Source organism: Guillardia theta, assembly GCF_000315625.1.
Source record: "Guillardia theta CCMP2712 unplaced genomic scaffold GUITHscaffold_124, whole genome shotgun sequence".
Taxonomy (NCBI): domain Eukaryota; class Cryptophyceae; order Pyrenomonadales; family Geminigeraceae; genus Guillardia; species Guillardia theta.
The window spans coordinates 1-23,495 of NW_005434550.1; the positions used below are offsets into that span (position 1 = coordinate 1).

Genomic DNA, 23,495 nt, shown 5'->3' on the forward strand with positions numbered 1-23,495 from the left:
CATTCGCCCGCTCTTCCCTCCTAGACCCTGAGCTGCGCCTGTCCTGCCCCTTCCCCCCCCAGTCACCCACCTCTTCCCTCCATGACCCTGAGCTGCGCCTGTCTCCTTGGTGCTAGGCTTGTTTTCCTCTCCTGCCGGTGCTCCATAGGTGGCTTGCCCATGAGCCGCGCCTGCCCTCCATCGGACTAGGTCGACTCGCTTCCCCTTCTTGCCGTCCATAGCATGTGTTGCACCACCAGCAGTTGCTTGATTGCTGCTGTCTTGATGCCTTCCCATTCCGTGTCTTCCACCCTTAGCACCCTGAAATTCTCATGCCATTCCCTTTCCATGATCGATCCTTTCACTCCTGCTATGAATGTTGCTTGTTCAACTTCATGGTCAGGTAGCAAAGCTGTGATTTCTGCTCGTAGGGGGGCATATTTCTCTTCCTTTTCCTGAAATTTCTTCTTCAGGCATTCCAGGCTTGTTTGTTCGACTCCGTCATATTCCGATGTCCTTGCAAATTCGATGAGGACAATGCGTTTGATGCTTGCAAAGTAGCAGCAACCGTCAGGTATCCAGTGCCCTTCTCGGCGCATTGAAGTCCCCATCGCTTCCATCACGATGCGTATTGGGGTGTCCCACCATGAATTGACCTGTACCCTTTGTTTCCTCCAACTCTGCTGCAGTCTTACCTTGATCTTCTTCATGACTTCATTGTGTGCTTTTTGAATCATATCTTGGAACTGCTTGCACGCTAGCTGAACATGACCCCAGGTTTCTTCTCGGTCTGGACAGTGGGGACAACATGGTGAGTTAGTCTTCCCCCATTGAAAGAGCTTCTTCCTCGTCGGTGCTGAGAAGGTGATCGCTTGGATAGCTGTTCGCGTAACTGACCCTTCGCATTGTTTGAACCCTCTCCCTAGTAAATCTCTTCCCACATGCATTTCGAGCATGAATTTCTCTGTCAAGGTGAGGTCTCCCGCTCGAATCCTTGCCACCATTGTCTGTTGTCTGATAATGTAGTCCCATTTCTTCAAGCGATCGAATCCTGAACCCTAAACCCTAAACTCTGACAAGGCCCGGTGTCACACCTCGAAGATTCTCGAGTGGACCTTCAAGCGCAGTTCAATAAGAACTCACGTTGGATTTCTCTCAGTGCTCTCGCAGCGTACTGTGTCCAGTACGGATACCCTCTACTTCAGCAAGCTGGATATGGCCTCAGGATTCTGGCAGCTAGCTCTCACTCCTGACAGCTCTCAATATACTGGGTTTGTTACTGAACAAGGATCCTACCAATTCCGCGCTCTGCCCTTTGGTCTGAAAACGGCCACAGCTGCCTTCCAGAAGTTCTCACAGGGCATCCTCGCAGGTGCGTCTCCTACTGGAGCGCCTCCGCCACCACCAGGTCTTCGTTAAACGGAGCAAGTGTGTGTTTCTTCAGACGCAGATCAGTTTTCTCGGATATACTTTGAATGCGCATGGGATTGCACCCGAAGCTAGCAAAGTTGCTGCCATCGAAGATTTTCCGCCTCCTGCATCTGTGAAACAACTTCGCCAATTTTTAGGCCTCGCCAATTTTTATCGGCGTTTCATCAAGAATTTTGCCAAATATGCTGCACCTCTCTCAGATCTGCTGAAAACCAGTCAACGTCGCTTCGTGTGGACTCGGTCTGCTGAGACTGCTTTTGCCGCGCTCAAGACAGCTCTTACGCAGGCTCCAGTCTTGGCTCACTTCCGTTCTGATCGGCTGACCATCCTGTACACAGACGCTAGCGACCTGGCCATTGGAGCCGCGCTTCATCAGATCGATGAAAACAACGAGGAACATCCCGTTGCATTCTATGGCAAGAAACTCTCCTCCGCCGACCACCTATGAGCGTGAGCTTCTTGCTCTCAAGGAAAGTCTCCGTCATTTTTCCTACTACTTGATTGGTCGTCGCTTTCGTGTATGTACCGATCACCACAGCTTGATCAGATTGAACACCCAGTCTGAACTCTCTCCCCGCCTGGCTCGTTGGTTGTCTACCTTCCTTCAGTACGACATGGAGATCCACCACATCCCTGGCGAAACTAACGTCGTTGCTGATGCCCTCAGTCGGATCTCAGGCGACTCGCCTGCTCCATCGTTCGCTCCCCAATCACCCGCTGATCTGACTCAGGCTCATGATCGCGCTATGCGCGCTGAAGACATTGCTCGGGATCTTCTTGTTGGTCTTCATACCGTTCAGATGCTTACGGATTCCTTGTTCGTCTCCCAACTGATGCAGAACTACTCCACCTGTCCTGATTTTCAGGTTTTATACCAATTGGGCAAAGACGGTGAATTGCTCGGCCAACCGGGTTGTCGTCATTTTGAATTTTCGGATGACTTGCTCTACTATGTTGACTCTACCGGCAGGACGAGGATCTGTGTTCCTACCGCTATCCGCGCTGCTGTACTACGCCTAGCGCATGATGATGCCGGACATGTGGGTTCTGACAAAAACTACCTCTCACTTGTTGCCAAAGTCTACTGGAATAACATGAAGCGTGACGTCGAAAATTACGTGCATTCCTGCCTCATTTGCCAGGCTGCGAAGAACTACAAACAGAAACCCATCGGGTTGCCCAAGAGTCATGACGTTCCTGCTGACAAATTTGACGTCATCTCCGTCGATCTCCTCAGCGGACTTCCGACTACCTCCCAAGGTCATGATTCTCTCTTCGTCATGTTGGACTCGTTCTCGCAACATGTCACGCTGGCTCCAACTCACAAGTCTGCTACGACCCAGGAACTTGTGGATTTATTTCTCCAATACTTCTATCGCACTCGTGGTCTTCCTGCTGCAATCCTTTCGGATAATGGGCCAAATGTCTCCTCGCATTTTTGGGATACAGTATTTCAGACGCTAGGCGTTCAGGTACGCCACTCTTCCAAGTACTATCCCCAGGCCAATGGTCGCGTTGAACGGATCAATGCAACCATTCTGGACATGCTCCGCACTAAACTCGCTCAGGGTTCATCTGAATGGACAGTCCATCTTCCATTCATTGAGTTTGCCCTCAATCATGCCCCCCGTCGTGAAACAGGGTTATCTGCTTTTCAAGTGGAATACGGCAAGAATCCGCGTTCAGTTATGGACTTGACCCTTGATCAGGTTCTTCCTCAAGCCCGCACGACTGTCGACAACATACGTGCAGGTGAAAACCTTGTGCGAGATACCTTGGCCTCGATCGCCAATCGAGCAGAGACGCGTCTACTTCCTTCTCGCCGCCCGCTTCGATGGCAAGTTGGTGATTTGGTCTGGATCGACGCGCGTTTATTCAATCAGCAGTTTGAAATTCGCAAATTTCGAGATCGATACATTGGTCCTTTCCCTATCACCGAGGTTTGCAACAACAACAATTATCCGGCGGGTTGATGTTCGCCAGCGCTTCCCTCGCATGGATCAAGATGTTTTTAATGCCAAGTTCCTACGCCCCCATGTGCGCAGGAAAGATCATTTGCAACAGCCTGTGGTTTCCCAACCTGTGCCTGGATTCTACGAAGTGGCTCGCATCCTCAATCATCGTCAACGTAATGGTGCGAAGCAATATCTGGTTCGATGGAAGGGATTTTCCTCCGCCGACGACACTTGGGAACCGGTTGTCCATCTCTCGCGTACACCGGCGCTCCGTCAGTTGCTTCAGAAATATGAACAGCATCGCACGCGTCAAGATGCTTCTGCAGCTTCTCATGGACAGCGGCAGCGGCGGCGTCGTGCGCCTCTCAATTAGGAATTTTACGTGCTGCGCCTGGAGCGTGTCAGAGGAAAAACAGATTTGACAAGCTGAGAAAGCGAAGTTTTCTGAGTCCGGAGCACTCCAAGAAAGCGCAGAGAAGAGCGTGTCAGAGCTCATAGGAACCGAGCCCGAGTCAGACAAAGGCCTATCAGGATGAAAGGACAGTTGGCTGTCTCGTACTCGTGTTTGAAGCTGACTTCTCCTGGATGACCCAGGATACTCTACTCCAGTGTGAAGCTGCTGAAAGGACCCCTGTGGAGGCCTTTGTTGCAGCAACCGTGTACCACAAGGTAAACAGAAGGGGTGCGTCTTGTGCAGTACGACCCGTTGGAAGCAGCTTGCTGCCATGCAAGGACGGGGTTCTCTTCCCTGCGAGAGAGCATGGTATCCTCTCGAAGGTCAGAAGGGATGCTTGTCAACTTCCAAGAACAGGATACCCCTCCTTTCTGTAGCCAAGAGACGGCACCCCTGGCTCATTCCTCGAAGCTATAAAAGGATGAAACTCGTCAGAGCTAGGTGGTCCTCTTCCCCTTTCGTGTGTGTGCCACGATTGTTGAGACGTCTTTGTGTGTATCGTCTTGTCTTGTTTTGTGTGTGTGTGTGAAAGAAATAAAAGAGAGTTAGATCTCCTTCTGTTTCACCGCTTTCCCTCTTAGTACTGTGACGCGCCCGATCCGTTCCATGAGCTCGGTAGGGACGGGAGGCGGAAAACTGTCGTCGAGGAGGTGATTGTTGACTCCTCGATAATCAATACAAAAACGAAATTGAGGGACTCCTTCAGAGGAAAGACCTTTGCGAACAAAGATGACGGGACTCTGCCACATGACATCATTGTTCCGCTCGATGATGCCGCGTGCCAACAAGAAGTCGATCGTTTTAGCGAGCTCCTCCTGGAGCGTCGCCGGAAGTCGGTAGGGACGACGACGAATTGGACGAACGTCATCAGGAACCCGAAGGACAACGTCATACTGCCCCCGCGAGACAGGTGGCTGGATTGGTAGTTCGTCCACCAGAACATCGGAAAAATCCTCGAGTAGCTCCTGCAAGGCCGGAGCTGCGAGCGGCGAGGCCGACGAGGCGACCTGAGAGACCAACGAACTGGTAGAAACAGGCGAGGACACGGTCGCCATGACCCAGGGCATCATATCCTCAGGTGGAGGAGGCGGAAGCGTGTTCCAGTCCGCATGCCAGGGAAAAATCAAACACTGGGCTTGCCGCATAGCCGCGGAGCCAGGACCAGGGATGTGAAATGCGAGCGGAAGGCGTTGACGCCCCGCAGTACCATCCTGCGCTGGAATAGTAACGAGCTTGGAATGAAAGTCGATATTCATTTTCATCTTGGCAATGAACGGTTGGGACAAGATCGCCGGCAGTGATGCTGGAGAGTCCAAAATGAAGAACGTTTCTTGCGTTTCAACATTGGTGCCTGCAATGCGAAACGGCAGGAGGCAGGTTTCACGAAGCACGACCTGGGCGTCGCCATGAGCGAACTGAGCGGTAAGCGTGGCGGGAATTCGCTGTGTGGTCAATTGGAGCTGTCGCGCAACCTGACGCGAGATCACACTGATCTCAGCACCCGAGTCAAGCAAAGCCAGGATCTCGGAAGTAGCAGCTGGCACCGGAGAGGTGAGTGGTACAATGGGCAGATAGAGAAGCGATCCTGAAGACGCCCCGTGCTCCTGAGAGCCAAGGGAGTGGAGTGCAATCGGATGCAAGTGTACCTCGAGAGCGTCACCGTCCAGAGGCACTTCATCTTCCAGTTCTTCAGCAAAATGCACCTGAGGACGGCGCTTAGGCGTCTTCGAGCGAGCAGCAATCTTGTTAGCTGCAACGGACGGAGCAGCCTTGCGGTCGTCGGAAGTCTGAACAGCGCCAAGCAGAGGCGGAGAGGAGGAGTCGGACGACTGCTCACGTTCAGGACTCTGACTGCGGCGGGTACGACGACACTCGGAAGATCGATGTCCGAGTTTGCCACAGTTGTAACAACGGATGGCATTGGTCGATGTGTTTGGGGACGAGGAGTCTCCCGCACTCCTGGCGTCCTGCCGAGCAGCACGGCGCTCTTTGAAGGCCGAAGCCTTGCCAGAAGGACGACTCTTGCGATCATTAGAATTAGAGGAGCGATTGCCCACCTGCATGGAGTAGAGCTGCCGGTGGGGATCTGCTCCCGTCGAATGTTCTTTGGTTCTGGTCTGATTGTCGATCTTGAGCGCGTACTCCCTGAGCTGACGGAAGTCGACATCATCCGAACGCTGTAGAGTCACCCACTGATTCAAGAGTAGAGCAGTCATATGCGATCGGACACCATTAATGAACCGTTTGCAGACCAGTGAGGACGTCGCAAATAATTTAGCTGAAGTTGCTCGATTAAGGTCAGGGTTCGGGCAGCATACGAAGCAAGAGATTCCTGACGGTCTTGATTCAAATTGTCGAGTTGGTGAATGAGATTCGACAGCAGGTGAGGAGGCAGGAATTTTTCACGAATTTCCTCTGAAAATGTATCCCATTCCATGCGGCGAAAGGTCTCTGGCGGGTACTTGGCCACGAAGTGTTGGCGGACTGGAGCATCCAGTAAATCGAGGGTATGGACAACCCAGTTGGCTCGGGGGATACCATACACAGCAAAGGAGTACTGAATGGTTTGAACCCATGTCAAGACATTGTTGGCGCTAGTTTGGCGGGCAGTATCCAACTTGGGGAGATTTCGCAACTTAGCAAGCAGCCAGAGAGACCAGCTGAGGACCGTCACGCGAGGAGATGGGGGGCGGTCCAGGCTTGAGAGCGGCGGGCGGGACCGCCTCAGAAGAAGCAGGAGCTTCGAGAGCGTTCAACCGCTGCTGAACCTCCAGCAGCGCGGCAGACATGTTTTGGAGCGACCGATCCTCGGTCGATTCGGGACGAAGATCGTCGTCAATGCCGGAAGCAGATTGCCAGTCATGTTCCAAAGTATCCGTAGCATTCTCGTCCAGCATGCGAGCTGCGAGTCGAGTATTGTATCCGGACATCTACGCGACGTAAGCGTAGGAAGAAGCAGAAGAACAGTGGAGAAAGGGAGGGGGAGAGAGAAGACTCGATCTCTATCACCGATCACAACCTTGCTACCAATTTTATGTCACACCTCGAAGATTCTCGAGTGGACCTTCAAGCGCAGTTCAATAAGAACTCACGTTGGATTTCTCTACTAAGAGGGAAAGCGGTGAAACAGAAGGAGATCTAACTCTCTTTTATTTCTTTCACACACACACACAAAACAAGACAAGACGATACACACAAAGACGTCTCAACAATCGTGGCACACACACGAAAGGGGAAGAGGACCACCTAGCTCTGACGAGTTTCATCCTTTTATAGCTTCGAGGAATGAGCCAGGGGTGCCGTCTCTTGGCTACAGAAAGGAGGGGTATCCTGTTCTTGGAAGTTGACAAGCATCCCTTCTGACCTTCGAGAGGATACCATGCTCTCTCGCAGGGAAGAGAACCCCGTCCTTGCATGGCAGCAAGCTGCTTCCAACGGGTCGTACTGCACAAGACGCACCCCTTCTGTTTACCTTGTAAGTCCCCCACGGGTACACGGTTGCTGCAACAAAGGCCTCCACAGGGGTCCTTTCAGCAGCTTCACACTGGAGTAGAGTATCCTGGGTCATCCAGGAGAAGTCAGCTTCAAACACGAGTACGAGACAGCCAACTGTCCTTGCCTTTGTCTGACTCGGGCTCGGTTCCTATGAGCTCTGACACCCGGCTCCTAAACCCTAAACCCTAAACCCTAAACCCTAAACCCTAAACCCTAAACCCTAAACCTCTGTGGCTCGGAACGGTCTGCCGTCTATGCAGTATTCTCTCCTGCCTTCCCATAGCTCCATGGCTGCTTCATTCCGAAGGAAGGAGACGGTGACTGAGATGTCGTCTGCTCGTGCTATCTCAGGTCTGTAAGGTGCTTTCCACATGATGGCCTTGTCGACTCCATCGACTGAGTCTACGATGAGACCCAGCTCCATAAGCTTCGATTTCAACTTTTCTTCTTGTCGAACAAACATCGAGGAAATCCCTAGGAGAGTCATGGAGATGAAGGAGGTCCCCTCGGTGCCTTAAACCATGCTCTCGACTCTGAGCTCCATTCGCTCAGAGAGTCTTCAAACAGGTCGCGTCTTGCCTGCCGACATGTCGAGCGGATGGCTTCAGCGATAGCGTCGGGAGTGCATCCCCCCTCAGCTCTGCAAGCATAAGCTGTCCGACTATTCGGATAACGCTTGGTGAAGCTCTTCACCTTCTCGACGAGGTCGGCGGCCTCCTCGACGTGGCCTCCAGAGCGCTCTGCCTGCGTGTATTGGCATGATCTCCGATACAGCAGGTTGCGAACGCTCTCATCATACTGTAGTACCATGCTTAGAAAGCTGTTTGAACGATACAAACCTCTTGCTCGCAGCTTCCACCGGTCCCCTTGCGCTCTCCCTACGCGCCGCAGGCAGCATGCTCTTACTAAGGGCCGGCTGCTCTTACTAAGGGCCGGCTGCTCTTACTAAGGGCCGGCTGCTCTTACTAAGGGCCGGCTGCTCTTACTAAGGGCCGGCTGCTCTTACTAAGGGCCGGCTCATAAACCCTAAACCCCAAGTAGTATTCATCTCTTTGATTTCACGTGCGAAATGGTAGACCTGGCTGAAGACAGTGAAGTTGTGGTTATGATTGAGGGAAAGGACAGACTCTTCTGTCGAGCATGCAAAATTGAGCTGGCAGGAATTGGGCCAAAGGTTACGAAACAGCATTTAAAAAGCAAAACGCACAAACAAAGCTTGCGAGGTCTTGGTGCATCGGAGAGCAATGAATCGGAGAGCAAGCCACATGTGGAGAAGCAGATCAACGCAGGGGATCCAGAAAACTGCAGGGACGAACCGTGTCAGATTTGCCTCAAAATGGGACGAATTGACACACGACACAGCTTAGAGTCGTTCAAGGATGCACTGGAAGCAGGTGAAACCGTCCGCCCTTGCTTCCCTCCCCCGTTTGTTCGATCGCCCAAGAGCCTTTTTCCCGGCTGCAAGCATCCATTCATCACTTTCGAGAGTGGATCTCTTGAAGAGGTTCCTGACAATCTAGAGGACTGCTTGGAGCTATTTTGCAATGCAGGGGCGAATGAGGGGAACAAACCGCCAAACATTGATATCAATGGCGTGAATTTCAAAGCCAAGTCATTGTCTAATGCGCGCAGAACTCTCCTACAAGCAGATGCATCTGGCGACATGTACTGGGCAGCGCTAGTAGTGGATTCCATCAAACATCCTCTATGGTGGCCGCGAAAGGATCGCAACGTGTGTGTAGGAGTCGGGGATGTGCCCAACTTTAATCAAGTGATCATAGGCAGCGGGCACACGGACATAGGGATACACATAGACAATGCTCCTCGACCCTCATCTTGCAGCCAGCCTGCTCCTGGCGAAAAAATTGCTTATGACATGGTCGATCACAAAGACCCGCAGTACTCGTTCTGCTTGAGCGCAGGTGAAGAGAGCGTGCATGTGGATACTTACATTACCATGGCCCGAGGATGTAAATATGTCATCATGCTTCCATCGGGGGGGAATTTCTTTGGCGACAAGCAACCATTCCCCAAGGATGTTGATTTTGAGACCATGTCGAAGATCGTGAACGCAGGAGGATACTATTTCAGTCTTGAGCCTGTTGACCCTGAGCAGCATGTGACTCTGTTCACGCCCAAGTCATGGCACCACTGGCTCCTTGGCATGTCCGACTGGCATTTGATATTTGGTGCCAGTCGCTTCTGACGCGCACCTTTCCATTGGGATTCTTCTTGAAACTTCGCTTCCTTTCCTTCATTTTCCAACAACCTCGTTCTTCGAGGAAGGAGAGGGTCTGTGGTCTTCTTGAGGGTTGAGGCTCTTGTTTCACGTGAGTGTATGCGTGTTATCGCCGCATTGTCTTGTGGAAAGCTGAACGATCGATATCACCACAGAAACAAGGTATACAGTAGAAAACCTGTTTTGTTTGTTTTTGGCCTAAGAAAACAAAAAAAATAATCCAAGAAATGCTAATCTACTCTACAGCTCTACAGAACTGAACGATCCACCTCGTCAGTTGAGAAGTTTGAATCATTCGATGCAGTTATTTGAAGCATGCTGTAAGATTGTGTAGGGATGAAGAGATCGTGTCTCTGGTCCTTGCACGACCTCCACACTGGATAAGATTCCAAGATGTTGCGAATGACCTCCCCACGCCACGGATCTGTTTCAAACCGTTTGATCATCTCGATAGCATGTACTCGTGCTACAGCATAGTCCTGGATACCAGCTGGACCTTCTTCCAGAAGATCCAATAAGACCTTCAACGCACCTGTTCACAGTGAGATGCCGAAAGCCTATCATGAGATGTACCAAGATCAATCAGATGTCGCGATATGCTCGTATCCTCGTGGACCAGGCAAGCGCGGAGAATGTCAAGCGCAGGTATCAATCGCGAGTCTTTGCGATCACGAACAAAGTCAAAGATTGCTTTGATCCCCTGTGACGATATCATCGCTTCAACGCACTCAGAGCTATCAGCTGCGATCCTCAACACCTGCAACCAATGACCTCAGCCATGCCAACCTCAGCGATTCCTTCCATACCTGGAGCAGAATCTGCTCAGACCTGGCACCCTGGACGGTGAATGTTTCGATGCATCTATGAATCCTCTGTATGGATCCAGATTTTGAAAGATGCGAAGTGAGAGAACTTCTTATGCGTACAAAGGTAAACAGAGCTTCTGCAATTCTGTCTAACACCTGCCTGTCGCTGCGGCGAAACTTTGTAAACATGCCTTTTTCATCGAAGAATTCAATCTCCTGAACATCTTGTTCAATCATAATCAAAATTGCATTAACAAGGGCATCAAGAAATCCCGTTGGATTTGGTAGTTTTGCCATCGGATCCTTGACGAAAACATCGATAAAAATGTCTCCCACGATAATCAATCCCTCATACTCTGAAAACTCCATCTTCCATTGTTCGCCTTGCTCCAGGACATGATCTGCTTTGATCAAATCAGAGTGTACCCTGCGCACACTTTCTGTTAATTCGTCCATGCAGGTCTTGTTCCATATGAATTCGGCTGATCGACTAGTCGAATGCAGAAGCATGATACAATCAGCAGGAGATGATAACAAACTGCGTGCTAAAGCAGGAGGGAACCATCTTGACACATCTTTGCAAATCTTCTGCCCATGAAGCGATTCCCTCATAGCACAACAAAGCGTGTCGAGACCTTGCGACAAAGCATGCTGGTCACCCAGAAGGCTGAATGCCAGCAAATCTATCACACCGCCACGCACGCGAAATTCTTCAAGAAAATCTCCATCACTGAGTAACTCCTGCACGCCACTGATGATAGATTTCAAGAATCCATCACAAGTCCTCGCAACTTTCATGAAGAAATCCATCAGACCTGGGCTTTGCAAGGAACGAGCAAAATGCAACTTGTAAATTCTCGAAATGTCAACAACGATCCTTGAAATACTGTTGCAGGCCTTACAGGACACAGAAGCAACGAAAAGGAGAAGAGGAAGCCACCGCAAGCATTGCGCTGCGCAGGGAGGAAAGAGATTTTGATTTTCGGGAGCATTACAATGCAATTGATGCTCATGAACAACAATGGCTCGAACGGCTTCCAAACCAAGGACAAGATCTTCGTCAAAATGTTGCTGACTGTAAGGATACTGAACGCTGACTCTTCCGTAGAAGTCATTCTCCGAGACAGAACCAGCGAGATCTTTCCATGAGTCAGCAAGCATTAGCGACACATGCTCTCCCGCATGCTGCAGTAGCTTTTCAACATCATCGTTCCTCTGCAGGTGCTTATGTATGAATCGGAGGATGCAATGACACAACTTGTGTCTGTTTGCGACGTCATCGCAAGCGCCTTGTGCCAGAAGACGTAGATATGTACCAGAGATGTATAGCTCGTTGAGAAGATTTTCATATATCAAGTCTTGACCGCAGGAGTGCAAATATTCTCCTCGCTTACTTGTGATATAGGATTGCAGTCGTGTTCGCATTTGCATATTCCATAGACAGGAAGGAGACTCAGATCTTGTTGAGATGATAACAAGAATGTCTATGGCTTTTTGTGCTGCGTATTGCAAGGATTGATTGTGATGAAAACCCATTTTACTTGCCTCCATTTCAATCTCATCACAAAGAAAGATCACACGAGATCCAAGAGAGGGTGTCAAACATGAGTTGAGATCTTGACGCAGCGATAAACTTGACGGGCTTAAGGAGCCATCTTCTTCCAGAATGTTTGACCACTTGGACAGCATCCACAATGTCAAAACTCCGTGCCAGTTCTGAATTGAAGCAATGTGTTCATCGAGTAGGAAAGGGGGCATCTTTGTATATTGAGATGTTTCTAAGTTCTGCTCAAGATATTCCTTAGCAAGTCCCGCTCCAACTTCAAATGTGAATAGAATTGCAAGAAAGCTCCAAAAACTCCCGCGAGCCAACAATTCTTTGACGATGTCCTTGAACTTGGAAGCATTGAGACAGAAGTATAGAGAAGCAGTTATGAGGGCAGGAGATTGATCGAGTTCTAGAGAGTGATGGATATAAAGAAAAAGTGAATCCCGAGCTTGAGAGTTGAGATCTGAATGAAAGAGTCGACTCTCTACCTCCTCGTTGTCAACTATTGCGCTCAAAGCTTGGCAGATGAATGCGGATGCCCGGAGTCTCAGGTCTCCTCTCTTAGTGGAGCGTTGCAAATCTGATAACCATCTTACCAAGCCCTCCTTAAGCAGCGGGTAACCGCCGGATAATACATATTCCTGAGCGTTCCCGCGGTCGACTGATATTGACAGCGCGATGAGTTCAAAAGCAGCACACAGGAGCTCAAAATTATCGCGCAATCTCTCCCTCTCTATCAGCTGACAAAGCGATTGATAACATGGATAGCGATAGACCGATAACGACGTCCCGCATCTCCGATAGAGAATCGATTGTGCTCGGAGAAGCAGGTGAATCTCCTTTGACCGAAGTGAAGAACCACCATGAGAATTGCTCTCTAAGTAAGCCTTGGACAAATACTCGTAAGCTGATTGAATTTCTTCAAACTCAGCCCTTCCATTTGGATTCTTATCTGGATGTAGTTGCACCGCAAGCTTCTTGTAAACTGCGCGGATCTGTTGCATGTCATCCGTCTTCTGGAGGCCAAGCTTCTTGAAAGCAAGTTCAGACGTCATGGTTGAAGATGTCGAGCCTTGCGCATTCTGCTCTGTCCATCTTTCAATGATAGATCGTAAAACTTCGAACGGCTCGTAGATTGGCCAGTCAGGAAAAAGATCTATATTGCAAAGGTTCTGCAAGTAGAAGTTGTGACACCAGACCTCCTCTTGCAGCTCGGCATATTGAATTGGACTGAGCAGAGGGGTGTAGTCATACTCGGTAAGGACATTCTCTCTCAGGAGACAGGTGAAGTCAGAGATATGTCGTGAAATCTCATCAATCAGGTGCCTCCGCATGTTGTTGTGCCATATGGCCTCGGGATTGTTTGTGTCACCAAGAAACCTGACATGTAGAGTCATTCACAAGAAAAAACTTCAAACAGACCTTACATCTCCGAAAATTTATCTGGAGGATGCCGTTGAAGGAAGCAAATGAGAGACTCAGGAAGGAGATCGTGTAGAATGCTTCTGCTCGCAGAAAAGGAATTATCCATGGGCGAGTCCCTGCGATAAAAGTCTTGATCCATGTGAGTCTTTTTCAGGACTGATGATATCCCATATACATTTGAACGTTGATAGGCAAGGAGAAAATAAAACAGTCCTGTTTTGTAAAGCTTTCGTAGAGAGATTGTATCACCTGAATTAAGCATTTCCAGAAGTAGATTGATGGTTTCATCCACAACTTTCTCATGCCCACACAAGGTGAGCTGAACGATATGAGAAAGACAAGATTTTGACCAGAGAATTCGCTTGATTCTTGGAATAGGAAGAAACGGAAGTCCGTTCTCATTGAACGACGGAAACGTTTTACACAGTTTGTAGATCAATCTCAATACCGTAACACTGACATCGACGTTGTTCATCCCTTTCCCTCGCAGCCCAACGGTGAGATAGAGCTGCGGGATCTCAGAGAGAGGTTTCCACTGATCCTGCCCCTGAAAGCATGAAGATGTAAGGTCAAGAACAAACGTGAATTATATTAAAGCACACCTTGAGGCGAAAGAAGGAACCAGGCTTGATCTTCTGTGCTCGTAAAAGTTCTTGAATCTCCGAAAGAAGACAAGCTCGACCTTCTTCCAGCTCGGAACAATACCAGAACCTGTATTCTTGTTGCTTGTATGATGTCTCTTTTCCGGCCTCAATCATCTTATCTGTCTTGATGACTTGATTCCCAGAGTGACGCTCCACCTGAACACATGCAGCAAGTTTAATCATCGCTGAAACTCCATCGCATGCAATGAATTCATCACAATTTGTCCGGAACGAAAACAACTCATCGAAACAGGTCAAGATGGCATCTCTCACTCCTCTGCTACATGTTTGCATGAGCATATGCACCAAATGCTGTACTCCGTAAAACGCTCGATCGCTCCACAATGTAGATAATTGTTCGCTCTTATGTCGGCAAAGCATCGTCATCACCCCAAGACAAATCTTTCTCTCCTCGTCCTCGCTAGTTTCCAGCATCTTTCGATATAAACTTTGGAAAAAGGTTGCGGGGTCGTCAACTTGATCCATCACTTTCTTTTCATCTCCGTTCTCAGCCACCTTCAAAATTTTGCTTCTTCAGAATAAAAAAAGAAACGATCGATCCTCTACCTTCAAGGCTTCTTTAAGAAAAAATCCCTCGACGCATATCAGCTCATCAAGACAAGGGTACTCAACAAAGAATTCTCTATAATTCCAGCAGAGAGCACTTCTACCATCTCGCTTACCAGCCAGACCATTCCATTGTGACAGATGTTCCAATTGAGCTTCAATGCAATCTCTCAGTTGCTTTCGAGATTTGTCATTCCAGCAGTATAAAATGCCATTCTTGTCTTGACGTAGCCTAAGTGCGATTGTAAGACATATCAAAGAAAATAGCGAAGCATGAGTACATTGCAATAAAATCTTGCCATTCTTCTCTCTTCCTCTGGCGCAACACGTAGAGTGTTTCCCTCGATTCACCTTGTGATAATTGATAACATGCCGGATGAGATATCTGAACCGAATCGCTCAAATCATGAGGATGAGAACCTGCTTTAGAAATCTGGTCGCCAGGACCTGCCTGCTTAAATTTTGTTTCCTCTTGTTTCACGAGAGTTCTCCCTCGGACTTGTACCTCCGCATCTTCCATCTGCGGAGCGAGAGAAACCATTCCACGAGGTAGAATACGACGAATCAATGCAACAGTTTCTTTGTTCCCTTCAATCCAAACTGCCACCATCCTGATGGAGAAACAGGTCAAATACATAGTAAACTCTACAGCACTCACTTTGCAGAGACGATTCTTTGTTCCTGATCAGGATGAAATAGAGCAGTATGAAATTGACGGAGCAAGGCTCCTTCTCCGTCTTCCAATGCAGATTGCGACATTGAAGTGACAAAAGAATCGTCGGATGAGCAGACAATCTGCTCAAATAATGACCAGGTGATTGAAGAGATAGGACGAGACTTGTGACTCAGAAGGCTAATCATCATGCTGTTGTCTGCAAGAAGCTCTTTTAGAATCTGAATGATTTCCTCTGAGGTCGTGAGGTTGCCGGGGTTGCAAAGTAGGCAATGAAACAACTTGAGCGTTTCCATTAGTATGCAAGCAGAACCACTTTTCGCATCCAAACTGTGAAGGTAAGCTATGCTTTTTAGGTGGTAGCATAGATTCTTCGAAACCATCACAGATTTCAGGCTCCGCTGTAAATCAGACCTGTTCTTGAAGTCTTGAGCTTCAGTTTGCGGTGGAGAACAAATTATTATCAAAGTTGTAAGAGTACAAATCTGTATTTCCTTGTGGTTCGAACTTAAGCTCATCATCAAGAACTTGACAAAGCCAGAAAAAGTGTCGAGGAAATCAGAGAAAATCTTCAAGAAAGCAACAAACCCCATCTTGTTCTGCAAGAGAAAGCAGAGGGCATTCAACAGCACAACAAGATCCGTGTTGTCTCCTGTGTACAAAGAGCTGATCCCCCCCAACTGCTTTACAACACAGCTCACTGCCATCTCAAAGTCTTTGGAATCAAGAGTACCATTGACAGCAATATCTGAATTGTTCGAACAAAAATCCATCGCTGCTTGAACGACATACGGGTTTAACAAGTCGTGGTCATCTCCTCCAATAAGCAGTCCGCTGTCAACCAACGAAGCAAGACGTTTCAGCACGACAGACTCAGCAAAGATGACGAATTCAGGAGATGCACTGTAAGGAACCATGCGAGAGTGCGCCATCACTTCTGACGGCATTACGCGTGTCCCACTGGAATGAAATCTTGCGTCATAGAGAATTGATTCTAAAGCTACCAGCAAAACATCGCGATTCGCAGTTTCATAGATATGAGCTGAACCATCATCAAAAACCAGACAAAATCGTTGAAGCTCATGTAAACTTCTCTGCACACTGACAAGAGACGACAGCGCCCTGCACACGTTCACTCTCATGGTATCAGCCTGACATTCAAGGATTTCTTTGCCAGTCAGCAGCAAGACAAGAGGCTCAGGAGAAGCCTTTCTCCACGCCCTGCACAGACCATCAGACTCTTAGAAAAGCAACAAGTGAAATCACGTTTGACCCACTGCCGCCTTAGGTGATGGAAGCTTCTGCACTGGGCAGCTGTCGAGGGCACACAACCTGGTTCGATCAAGACTTATGGCCTCTTGTTCGAGCTCCGTGAACGAAACTGAGCATCCAAGATCAAGATTACTGCCTATCTTCAAACAATTTCCTTTAATCGTGTTGATGACTGAATCTCTCTCATCACATGTGAAGATATGCCATTGGAACCTGCGTCATAGTCAAGTCGACATCTTCAAGAATGAAACCTGACATGTATTTGAGTGCGAATCCCCCAGGTGTATCGCCCAATCTTCTGAGTTTTTGAATTGCAAACAAGGCTATGTCTTCCAGCACTTCTCCGTCGCCTTTCGAGATTGAGAAAGAATAAGGTCTGATAAGCAGCTGCACTTGAAGCCTCGGTTGACCGTCCCAAACTTTCCCATAAAGAGCCATGTGGACGCTTGGGTCATGCGACTCCCCCAACACAGCATCACGCATAAAAAGAGCCTCGCTTAGTAATTTGCTCCTATTCGTGCATGAGATGACCCATCGTGACTCTATGTCTCCAGTCATGCCAATCACGCGTTTCATCGCCGAAGCTTTCGACTTTACCTGCTTGCCTACATCACGAAGAGAGCTAGTTCGTATCACCAGCATGCAGCAATCACACGGAGAGATGAGAATAATGCGAGTGTAGGACACATGTAGGGGAAGCATCAAGTGATTCTGCTGCTTTAAAACTCACCGTAATGATGATGTCGTCAGGATCTGTAGCAGATGGAGCAAGACACAGACTATCCTCGAGGAAGGACCAGCTCCAGCTTTCCTTCATAGTAAGAGGTTCAACGAGCGAGACTCCTTGGCCTTGGAGGTGCAAGAGCAGCAGCTTCTTGCGGTATAGCGAGCCCTTCACCGCTACCACCTGATGACTCGCCATAGCGCAATCGGCTACTAGCTGTTTGACTAGGCGTCGCACAACAAACGTAAAATACATTTATTGCAAGGAGGGTGGGGGCAGGGGTGGGGGTAGAGGGGTGGGAAAGGAGGGGTATGCAAGGATAACAAGAATAGCAGACAAGGACAAGAGCTAGCCGGTCTGCTAGCCGGTGCTACGAGCACAAGAAAGACGAGCAGCTGCTCGCATGACGTGACATAGAGCAGAGGCGTGAGACCCGGGGAAACAAGACTGAGAGAAGCAAGGATGAGGGTTCTAAGGGACAGAGCATTCGCGTGACACCTCCAGCCTTGACGGCAGTGTAAAATGCTGGCCAATGAACTGATTTGTTACGATATCGACGCTAAGTGAGCGAAGAAATACGAAAGAAATGACTGGTTTCTGCCGAAAAGGAGGAGAATTCACCGTTCTCTCATCGTGCATCATTGGAATGTTCACACTAGAAATATTGTGCTTCATTGCAATTTTCTTCATTTCAGCTTCACTCAAGCGGTTTGAATGTAAGTCATGACTTGCTGATTGTTGGCATTCTTTCAGTTGGTTGTGACTATCTTTTTTCTTGATAGATGAGAATCTATGGATCTATACCCTCCCTTGGATATCCGATACCATCGAGCTCAATCCTGAAAGTGGTATAGCAAACTGCATCCTTGGGCCGTGCTCTTCTATGTTTGTACTTGTGATCTACGTATGGCATCGAAGATGTAAGGCAGCAATGAAGTTAAGCACAGCATTCACGCAGCATGTACTTCGATTCAGCTGGCTTGCTGTCCTCTTTTCGATTCTGCAGTGCATTTCTTTGCACGGGGTAATTGGTTTCAAGATCTTTTCCAGTGCTTCAGCAGTTCACCTTTCCATGGCTTTCATTTTCATCTTTTGCTCCATCGCTGTCATGATTGTTGTGACGTTCATTGAATGGAGGGGAGGTTTATGCGGCATCAAGCTATTCCTTGTGCGATTTCTTCTGTGCTTTTTGTCGACAATAGCCTTGCTAATGTCCATTGTTGCATTCTTTACAATCTCGTGCTCTGCCTCAAGAATTAGCAATATCCAGTACAATGGTTGTACAAAAGTACAATTAAGCACATATTGTTTGAATCATTTGTTAGATGATTCAAGGATGTGTTGGATGGCACCGCTTCTGGAGTATGTGCTCGTGTTGAGCTTGATCTGCTTTGGATTCACTCTGAGTGTGTCGTTCGCTAACACACGAGTCAAGGTCATTGTTCGTGATGACAGCTTCCGAATCAAAAACTACTTCTGCATGGACGTCGAGAGAAACGCTGAAAGCGCAACTTTGCATGGAAATCAGTTTGATTCTCCATCATCCAAAGATCGTGATAACGCAGCGGAGCTCCTCAACACCAAATCCGACTTTTGGCAGTCAAAAACTTTTCAGCGGCTTAAACATCTACGTAAAGAGAACTTAATCTCGGGGCAAGTGGAGTGGCTGTTGGAGGCTCTCTTTATTTCAATGGAGGTATGCACAATCTACTCCTGTCCAAGCTTGACTTGCTTGCATAGACGGATGCAGAAAGCCCTGATGATTTTCTTTTGTCTCGCCGGATCAATAAGCTTTTCGCCAGGTTCTATTTTACGAGCTTGCTGTGTCTAGGTAACCTTTTCTACAGACAGCGGAGGATAGAGGCGGCGCAAAGGCGACTGAAGCAGACGTCGAAAAATGGAGGAGAACATGCGGGGGTTCAACCAGATTCGTCAACAGAAAGTGAAGACGAAAGCGATCAGGACAACAAGGGGAACATTGAGGTTTCCGGTGCCAGCTTACAGCCTGTTGACAAAGTTGGAGCACAAGCGTCTGTCATCAGAGACAGGATGTCGCAGGCAGATCGATGGAGAGAGGAGTCCATCCCGGATATTCAAGATCTGTCTGAATTTGACCCAATTTCTCCTGTGCGTTGCACCATCCACTTAAACCCCCCCTTAACCATCTGCTTGTGTAGGCTGTGACCCTCGAACAGAGAAGAAGGCTCAAGGCGATGAAGAAGGCTCTGTCAGCTCGAAAGGTAACTGTCGGTTCTGGCTCATCCTCGTTGACATCTCTCGGTAGCCACGAACTCCACATGAGGCATGGGAAGCTCATCTCCGGCAGCTTCAGGTCACGACTTCGCCGCCAAACCCTCACCCGCAACCTCCTGCAATTCCACCAATCCGTCCACTTGCTCAACCACCACAACCTAGAGAAACTAGTCGATCCAATGGGGTGAGTCCTGTAGTCCGACTCGTCAGGTTTTGACTTTTTATTTTGTTTCTGCAGCCACAACTTGCTACTAAGTTGAGGAAGCAAGACCTTTCTTGAGCTGGCCCATCATTTCAACGCTAGAGTAATCTATGTGTATCCGAGACTTTGGATGGCTTGTGCCCAACACAGCAATGCCTTAACGGCACTTTGACGGCGAGCATCCCTGTAGATCGCAACAGCATGAGCCTTGACAAGTTGTTCCTCCATTGGTGAACCTAGCACAGCAATCACCGAAAGGTTTAGACAGAGTCTTGAATACTCACAGCTTGCAGTCACACTGGGAAGGGTTTGACGAGGAGAGATAGTTTGAATAATCCCTCCAGTGCATGTCGCAGTAGCCTTCTGACGACGAGCCGTTCTTTGCAGTTCTGCACCAGTTAAAGCCGGAAGCTTGACAGGCGCCGCATAAACACTCGCGTGAGCAAACCATTGTAGCCAATCGAACCGGTTGCGGAGACAAGGCCTACAAGAGACCGAAGAGTCAAACGGGTCAGCATGACAACCTCTTCTTACCGGGATAGATTGCAAAACAAAATTGGAGTTGTCAGTCTGCGAACAGAAGGTCCTCTGAGATAAAGCAGCCTGGGTATCATAACACCAAAAATGATCATTTCCAGTACAATCCGAGCAGCTCATGCAGTTGCGAGGACAAACTTTACTGTAATGACAAGAGTTATACCAAGCAGGTGGATTCAAACATCAATACCTGCACTGATTGCAAAAAATGTTGCTTGTCACGGTCTTCGTCACAATCAACAGAGATCCAACGACGATCACGACCGCGAGAGCCAGCGAGACTGAAATTCGATTGAAATTTCTAAAATTCGAAGTCAATTTCATTTCTAACAAAATAATGCCTTACCGTGTCATCTTGTCTTTGCTCCGAAGCCCGCCTCCAATAAAAAGACCTCCAATCCACGGAAAGTAGAGAAGGAATCCAAAAACCAAAGCAAGCGAGGAAAGACGACGATTTCGTTCCTTCATTTGGAACTCGTCCCAGTCATCTTCGTCACCTACAACTATTTGACTGAGGGCTGACGTGTCATTGTTGACGCCTTCAACATAATTTTCGTTTATCTTTGAAACCCATGCTGTTTCATCGTCTTCGAGCTCAAAGCTCACTGGCCGTGCTTCGGTCCTTCCTAGAATGTGTTGGATCACATTTCCAAGTCTCCCTTGAATGCTGCTGCTCTCAATGCCGTCAATCATCTCGTTCTCGTTCTCCAAGGCAACCATCACTCGCTTGTTCTTGTCTCGTGCTTGAGCAACTTGGTGCATCTCAGCGACATCTTCGGTGATTTCTAGAGCTACATCCTTTTTAACATCTTGCGAATCAATGTTATTGTCTTCATCAGAAACCGACCTGTTTTCATCCTTCTCCTTGCGCTCGCGTAGAAAAACTTCCAGTTCTGACAAAGCCCATCGCCCGACTGTTGTGTCCATTGATCCTGTAAGTGCAAATCGACCATTCGGGTGCAATGCAAGGGAGGTGATGCGGCGGTTATGACCGTCATGTTGAGCGATGACTCTACCTATCTCAACATCCCATACTTCAATTCTTGTTGAATTTGCAGAAAAGCTGATGGCAAAATCTTCATTTCTGACGAAGCGGAATGAACATAAATCAGCGTACTCTGATCGGATGATTTTCTTCGGTCGTCCTGACTTGAGATCCCACAGCCGGATGGATTTGTCATCCGAGCACGACGCGATGGTTGAATTCAACACAGTCACATCCCGCACGGGCCGAGTGTGGCCATATAGCGTGTTTGCCGACTGTTCGTTCTCCCAAGACCATACCCTCACATCATGATCGTGTGAACCGGAAACTATCTGAAAACAAAATGTCACTTGCAAAATTGAGGCTATAGAAACAAATTACCGTGTCAAAAGAAATTCCCAAACAAGATATCGCAGCTCGATGACCTTGCTTCCTGTGGACGAGGTTTCCGGAAGCAATGTCCCACACAGAGATCGCTTGCTGCTCTCCAACTATCAGGGCATCTCTCTGTGAGAAAAAAGAGATGCATTCGACATCCGATGCACATCGAAATTCGTGCAGCAGCCTACCAGTCGGAGTATCCCATATTGACAGATTGTAGTCAACTCCACATGAAGCACAAAAGTTACCATCTGGTGATATCTTGACCAGGGTCGGCCTTGAGCTTGCACCCTGCAACTCCATATACAATTCCATCGAAGCGCAATGCCAAACATGGACCAATCCATCGGATGAGACACTAATGGCCAAAGAGCCATCATCGCAGATGTCAACCGACAAAACCTCGCTCCGATGTCCCTCGTAATGATACACAGAAAATCCTATCTGCTCCTTGAGATTGTTCAGGACCTGCAGATCCCAGACGCGAACGGTGAGGTCCCAAGAACAAGATACTGCAAACCTTGCATCGGGCGTCATCTCTAGATCAAATATTTTATCTTCATGCGCTCGAATTGTCCCAATCTCACAATTTCTATCCAAGTTCCATAGCTTTATGGTCTTATCAAAACTACAGCTTGCAGCCAGTTTGCCATCATCACTTACACAAACCGATCTGATATCATCATTGTGACCCAACAGAGTTCCTTTGCAAAGTCCACTATCAAGGTCCCAAACCCTTACAGTCCGATCGTTTGAACAGGATAGCAAAGATTTGTTGCTGAATCTGATACTTCGGATGATTGAAGTGTGTCCTTTCAATCGCCGAATCAGAGTGAAGGTAGAAAGATTCCAGAGAAGAATCTTGCAATCTTTGGAACAAGAGGCCAGTATGGTGTTTGAGCGATTGATTGAAAGCCCCCGCACTATTCCATCGTGCTTCTTAACCTCACCATGTCGCGTGCCAGAAGCAACGTCCCACCACAAGATCTTCTTTCCTTGCCCCGTGTATAAAGATCGTCCATCCCCAGTCAATTTCACACAAAAAACTTCGTCTTCATGGTCCAAAACTCGCGAAAGTTTCCCGTCAAACGTCCAGATTCTTGCAGTTTTGTCTTTACTCCCTGATGCTACGTACCAACCATCATTAGACATATCTATCGCCCAAACCCAATCATTATGCCCAAGGCACACAGCAACCGTCTGCCCAATGGAGAGATCCCACATTCTGACCGTACAATCCACCGAGCTGCTGCAGCATCGTAAACCATTCGAGGAGATTGAAACACTCAAAACTTCACTAAAATGGCCTTTGAGCACGAATTTCGGAAAAATATCAAAAAATTGCAAAGGCTGAGACCGGGTTCCAGATTGAACAATCGATTGATCCTCGAGTTCAGACTCGGAATCAAACGCATGCGCAAAAACATTCAAGCGACCTGAGCTCGATATCGGAACAAAACTACTAACATCTCCAGATATCAACGAACGATTGGAAGGCGGACCAAAACGAGAAAAACTGAAAGTATCCAGAGACCAGCAAAAAAGAGTCATGTCCCAAGAGCAAGATACCACCGTCCCCCCGCCCCCCGCAATGCACACCCCGAACACCTTGTCGCTGTGCCCCGTCATCGCCTTCACCTCCCGCCCCTGCTCCAGGTCCCACACTCGCACGCTCCTGTCGAAGCTGCACGTCGCTGCCAGCCTCCCGTCTCCTGACGCCGACACCCCTCTCACGTCGTCCTCGTGCCCCGTCATCACGTGCTCGCACCGCCCGCTCCCTATGTCCCACACCCGGATCTCCCGGTCCTGCCCGCATGATACCACCCGCCCGCCCCCTATCGACACCCCCCGGATGACCCCCTTGTGCCCCCCCCCCCCACACTCTGCCGTCAGCTTCCCCGTCTCCCACACGATCACCGTGAGG

General features: G+C 48.7%; 3 protein-coding genes across 3 annotated transcripts in view; 1 reads left to right on the forward strand and 2 right to left on the reverse strand.

Moving 5' to 3' along the window:
- Positions 1–8,383: 8,383 nt before the first annotated feature.
- Positions 8,384–9,520, forward strand: GUITHDRAFT_146370 (hypothetical protein; the record flags this gene model as incomplete). Its single annotated transcript, XM_005822459.1, has 1 exon — positions 8,384–9,520. The coding sequence occupies one exon, from the start codon at positions 8,384–8,386 to the stop codon at positions 9,518–9,520; it is 1,137 nt and encodes a 378-aa protein (XP_005822516.1).
- A 681-nt stretch (positions 9,521–10,201) lies between these two features.
- GUITHDRAFT_146371 (hypothetical protein) lies at positions 10,202–17,411 on the reverse strand (the record flags this gene model as incomplete). Its single annotated transcript, XM_005822460.1, has 11 exons — positions 10,202–10,253; positions 10,382–13,288; positions 13,336–13,652; positions 13,782–13,880; positions 13,936–14,133; positions 14,661–14,699; positions 15,050–15,155; positions 15,203–16,438; positions 16,550–16,702; positions 16,746–17,086; positions 17,220–17,411. 11 exons carry the CDS (start codon positions 17,409–17,411, stop codon positions 10,202–10,204), a joined length of 5,640 nt encoding a protein of 1,879 aa, XP_005822517.1.
- A 4,631-nt stretch (positions 17,412–22,042) lies between these two features.
- GUITHDRAFT_55358 (hypothetical protein) overlaps positions 22,043–23,495 on the reverse strand; it is a gene marked incomplete at both ends in the record, with an annotated part of 5,469 nt that continues 4,016 nt past the window's right edge. Inside the window, 2 exons of the mRNA XM_005822461.1 lie at positions 22,043–22,307; positions 23,106–23,368. Coding sequence (XP_005822518.1) covers positions 22,043–22,307; positions 23,106–23,368 — 528 coding nt within the window. The remainder of the gene's footprint in view (positions 22,308–23,105; positions 23,369–23,495) is intronic.